Raw genomic sequence first — 5,672 nt, forward strand, 5'->3', positions numbered from 1 at the left:
CCTTTACCAAGTTCATCTCTTTCCCTTTGCTCACTGCTTGTTATCTTTTTTGATTTCTGTTCATTTACTTCCCATCCTCTTGCTCTAGACCCCCTCTTCCCGTCACTAACAGCTCTAGTGTTTGTCTTTACCCCGACAGGCCATTTTCTTCTGGACCTCCAGCGGTCACCTCTTCTCCATTAACCACTGGATCTTTAAGCTGGTCTCAGTTGCTTTGTTTATTAATTAATTTAATAATTGATGTAACTGGATATTTCACAGCGCTCTTTAACTGCTCTCTGAACTCGGACTGAGTGGCCACATAAATAAATGTGTTTGTACAGCAACTTACATTCCGTAGCATATAAGCGACCTTTCCAAAGATATAAAAAGAATCATCATCGAAGAAATAACCAACATCAAAGATATATAAAATATACACCAGCCACAGAAATATGAAATTGCCAGATATGCTGAAGAGTAAAATCATGGACTTCCTTCTTCTCTCCATTTCAGAGTCACTGTGATTATCTTTCTTGCTCTGACCCCTCAGTCTCTGGCGAAGTCGACTGGTCACTAAAATGTGTCTGACCGTCAGAGCATTCAGCAACAGAATTAAAATGAACGGCAATAATGGTGTTAAAACTTTTTCAAATCTTCTCCAACCAATCCACCGAGGGTCAGTAAAATAGCTTGGCTTATTAGAACAGCTCCATTCTACATTGTCTGTTACCCATCCAGGTTCATATCTAAAGTAGATGGGAATATTTTTCAGACAGAGCAGGATGCCAGTTGTTGACAGAACCACACTCGCAGTTTTCCTGGTGCAATATTTTGATTTCAGCTTCTGGCAACAAATGGCGACAAATCGATCAAATGTGAAAGTGATGGTGAACCAAACAGAACAGTCGACGGCTGCACGGATCAAGGCATAGAGAGGGCGACACACAGAGGTGAGGTCCAGGAAATTAAATGGGAAATAAAAGTTATTGATTCTCCGGAGTATGATCTCAGTGATAATGACCAGTAGATCCGCCGTTGACATGGCCACCAGGTAACGGGTGGTGCAGCTGGAGAGTCCGCAATTTCCCTTGGACAGGATCACAATTGACACCAAATTAACTGGAAAGGAGAGAAGGGAGAAGTGGCTGTAAATTACTGGAAAATCATTCTCCGCTTCTCAACCCATGCAGGAAGGATTTTAGAACAAAAACCGTTTGGATTGGGATCGGGTCCATGACCTCAACCTGCCTCCAACACCAACACTTCCAGATTTAACAAATCCTGGACGGGGGGAGTACAGCACCCCGCTCACCGGACGCTGGTCAACTAGTTAAATATAGTAATGAGGAGCCAAAGAATGGATAGACTGGAGAACTGTAGCCGAACTCCAACCACTGCCAGTGTAGGAACCCATTCCGGACTCGAAACACTCCCTGGTGTCGAAGAAATTCCTCCCCGATTCGAACCAGTCCCACAGATAGGAGGCACTCATACGTCTTGGATCACTCTCTTTGATGTATAAATGAGTTAGATTGAAAAGGGAGTTTATTGAGTCAATGCAAATGTGATCACAGCACAGGCTTTCATTTCTACAGGAATATCATTAAAAGAAAAGTGTCATAATAATGTATTATAAAGGTGGTGATTGAACACGTAAATAATGTGTACTCTTCTGGACTACACGTGATAAAAATATCCAGGGTTATCAACAGATGCACGTATTCTTCACAAAAATAATACCATAACTGGGGGATTATAGTTATTGGGATATGTTGTGGCTCTATTCTGTCGATAAGAGAAGGATGAGTGTTGAACTAAAAGAGGCCTTTAAAATTATATAAGGTTCAGAGAGGGATAACGTGGACCTGATATTTTCATCTTTGCTGGTGACCAGTTCTGCATTTCCTGAAAATAAAATGGTCATCAATAAATGCACGATGGAATTCAGGAGAGATCTATTCACTTGTACTGCTGGGAACGTGGAATTGAGACCTCTTGGAGTAGTGGCAATGGGGGGAAAAACATGACGAAGCGAAGTTAGTACATGAGGGAGACAGGATTGGAAGGATATACAAATAGGAATAGATGAGGTGGAATGAAGAGTGGCTCGTGAAGAGCAGGAAGACAGCCATGATCTCGTTGCATCGAATGCCCAGTTTATGTGCTGTAAGATCAGTAACTCGTCTATTAACAAGTCATAGTCATCAGTATTTTTCGTAATATTGAAGAGGATTACTTATTATTGCAGTGCACTCATGACCAAACGCTTCTCAGGACCGTGCTCGGGAAGGAAATTAATCAGCACCTGATAGTGCTGTCAACAACTCTACTTAGAGTAAGAGTAAGATGGTGACCCGCATTGAATACAATGACAGATACTCCAGGAAATACACAGTCCCTAGTGTTACGTTGTCCACACCAGTTAGTCAGACACAATCAGTGCAGTTCCAGAGTGACAAAGACTCCCAGTTATACATGATCGCTGAGGTCAGGTGCTCCACTCCAGTTCGTGCACACACACACAGGATAATTCTACATTAACAGATAATTCCAGTAATCCTTCCCCTCTGAGATTTTCCTGTTTGAGCTCTGATTCTACAGAATACAACATTCCACATAATTCAACAACTTTACAATGTAGTGTGCCTTGAGCTTGAAACAGTTGAGACAACAGATTAAAATTGCACAGATAATTCAGGAAATTAATACAATTATATTATTGAATGTGTGTCTTTGTAACTGTAACCATTCGATCTCATGTAATATTATTATTCCCATGGTAATGGAAGAAACCAGCTCATACACAGATTTACAAAACTTCATTGGATATATACACTTACCAGGAACGCCAATTATTGCAAGGGTCACATAGAATATGTTCCTCACCCATTGAATTGGTCGGTGCATTTTCTGCTTGGACTGATCGGTCTGTTTGTGCTGCATGTAATATCCCTGAAATAAATTCTGAGCTGACACATTCCCAGTGCATTAACTTTATGTCCTCCCGGATCTCCATGGGAATACTGAGGTTGCAAAATTGTTCTAACATTTTTTCTTAATCTTGAACAAACAGATTACGACAGCTGTGTTAATTCCCTGTTGATGGAATATATTTTCCACTAAAATTGAATTTAACCCATTCCTACCTGCAAGACTGGCCAAATCTGATCACAATAAGCAACTATTCAGAACTGGAAGCTGTGTTAAAGAGAAATGAAGGAAGTCCTACAAAAATCATGAGTCCCATCTGTAGATTTCATGTCGTTTTAGTGATGGCATTCACTCTGCATGACGATTCTGAAATTAAATTCCTAACGTCAGAGAAGCCTCTAACCGTTCGTCTATACCGTGGATGCTCTCTTTATCTATGCAATTCCGTTTAACAATTCATATATTCAAACAAAAAGGAGTATAGAATGGTTGGAACACAGCAGCTGGCCATTTAGTCTGTCTTGTCTGTGTCAGCTCTCTGCACGGGCAGTTCATCTAAACTTACTCCCACATCTCCTCATCACTGACCTGCATTGTTTTTTTCTCTTCAGTTTGCTTATTCAATTCGCTTCTGATTGAATCTGGCTTCACCACTCTTTCAGCCAGTTCATTTCGTATCCTAAACACGTGCTGTGGAAACATACGTTTTCCCACATGTCCCCATTGATTCTATTGACAATCCATTAAACCCGCGTCCTTTGGTTTTTGCCACGTCTGCCAATGAGAGCGGTTTCTCTGTGTCTACTCTGTTTAAACCGCCCATGCTTTGGACCAAATCTATCAGCCTTTCTCTCAATTTGATTGTCTAATCTGTCGGCATGAAGCATCTGTGACCCCTGGAATTTTCTCTTGAACATTTTCTACATCCGTTGTAACGTCTACACATTGTTCCTCAAAGTGTGGTGCCTAGAACTGGACACAATGGCAGGATTGTCAATATCGTTCTATCCCTCACACAGTCCGAGCTACTCTGTTTCCCTTTTCAACCTCTTTATCCGATACATCGATGATTGTGGCTTTGTCAAACCCTTCTTTCACATAGAGTTCGAAACTTTAATCAAATTTGCATTTAAATATCTGTACCTCCCTCGCCTGAAAACGGTCCCTCTGTGACTCTTCACTTCTCTTCCACGAATTCCCTCTCTCCATTTAAGTGGACAGACTTTGCATCAATATTTACTATAATCCACCAACTTCCACAATTATCTTGACCACACTTCCTCCAACTCCACTTTGCATAAATAATAACTTCCATTCTCTCAGTTTTCTCAACACCTTCTGTTTTTCCCAACGATGCCATCTTTCATACCAGAGCTTCTGCAGTCTCTTCATTTCACATTAACAGTGCATTCCTCGCATTAGTTTTGCAGAGGCCTCAGCTTTATATGTTCCATCACCCGAGTGACTGTCCTCACCTCCTTCCCTATTTTCCAGAACCATGATATTAATTCACTTATTCTCACTTTCCAGTCCAACCGCCTCCACCTTCAACACATCATCCACCGACATTTCCACCATGTCCAACTAAAATCGTGAACAAAATATCTTTGTTCACTTTACAGTCACACCCAAGATTTGGTTTGCTTGCCCGCAGCTCCTTTCGATGCAAGTGCAAGAGATACAACAGATTTCCTTTCACCTATGATGATGAGGTCATTAGAAATAAAAGTGGGAGTAGGCCATTCAGACCATGGATCATGTTCTGCCATTCAAAACCATTATAGGTGATCTGAACATGGCTGGAATTCCAATTTCCCGCCAGACAGCAGTAAGTCTTCACTTCCTCGTCAATGAAAAGTCTGTCTAAACCAGCCTTGAATATATTCAATGACCCAGACTCCACTGATTTCTGTGTAAGTGAATTCTAAATGCGATGGAACTTTCAAGAGAAGAAATTCCTCCTCATCACCATTTTAATTGGGAGACCGCTTATTCAGAAACGGTGGAGAATGTGCTGAGCTCAGGGCCGGGCAGGGCACCAATGTACTAAACATCTGGGCTTAGACTTAGGCAGCAAGGTGAAGGCTGGTCCTTCTTGTTCCTTGGATGTGGGCATTGCTGGCGAGGCTGGGATTTGTTATCCATCTTTTGTTTCTCTTTGGAACGAGGTGGGGAGCCACCTTCTTGAAACGCTGGACTCCATCTGCTTCCGGTGCATCCCCCAGTGGAATTAGATAGGAAGTTCCAGGATTTAGACCCAGCAATAATGAAAAAATGGCGATGTAGTTCCAACTCAGGATGTCTGTGGCATGGAGGGAACATTCAGGTGTTCATGTTTCCATGCGTCTGCCGCCCTTACCCTTTTAGGTGTTAGCGGTCTCGTGCTTGAAAGGAGCTGTCAAAGAAAATGTTGGAACTTCCTGCGGTGTGATATTGTATATGGTACAGACGGCAGCCACTGTGTGTTGGTGGTGGAAGGAGTTAAGTGTTAATATGGAGCACCAGATGTACATCAAGCAAGCCCATTTGCTTGGAACTTGCTGAGGTGCTTGGGGTTTGTTGGCGGCGGCACAGTTCCAGGAAAGTGGAGTGTTTTCCATTATTCCTGACTTATGAACTAAGAACAAAGAACAGTGCAGCACAGGAACAGGCCATTCGGCCCTCCAAACCTGCGCCAATCTTGATGCTTCTCTAAACTAACACCTACTGCACTTCCGGGGTCCATATCCCTCTATTCCCTTCCTATTCATGTATTTGTC

The 5,672-nt window shown here is 42.2% G+C and overlaps 1 protein-coding gene across 1 annotated transcript; it reads right to left on the minus strand.

Annotated features, from left to right (window-relative positions):
- Positions 1-205: 205 nt before the first annotated feature.
- On the minus strand, positions 206-2,889 carry LOC137360032 (probable G-protein coupled receptor 139). The gene is made up of 2 exons (XM_068025616.1): positions 2,823-2,889; positions 206-1,101 (listed from the first exon to the last, which is right to left on the minus strand). The coding sequence occupies exons 1-2, from the start codon at positions 2,887-2,889 to the stop codon at positions 206-208; spliced, it is 963 nt and encodes a 320-aa protein (XP_067881717.1).
- Between the last annotated feature and the right edge of the window lie 2,783 nt (positions 2,890-5,672).

The sequence above is a fragment of the Heterodontus francisci genome, unplaced genomic scaffold, assembly GCF_036365525.1.
Source record: "Heterodontus francisci isolate sHetFra1 unplaced genomic scaffold, sHetFra1.hap1 HAP1_SCAFFOLD_228, whole genome shotgun sequence".
NCBI lineage: Eukaryota > Metazoa > Chordata > Chondrichthyes > Heterodontiformes > Heterodontidae > Heterodontus > Heterodontus francisci.

What these genes read in the sequence shown, in the direction of transcription:
- LOC137360032 (XM_068025616.1), bottom strand. Translation starts at nt 2,889, where the DNA reads ATGCACCGACCAATTCAATGGGTGAGGAACATATTCTATGTGACCCTT. An exon ending in TGCAATAATTGGCGTTCCTG is followed by an intron (nt 1,102 to 2,822) that starts GTAAGTGTATAT and finishes TCTCCTTTCCAG; the next exon opens with TTAATTTGGTGTCAATTGTG.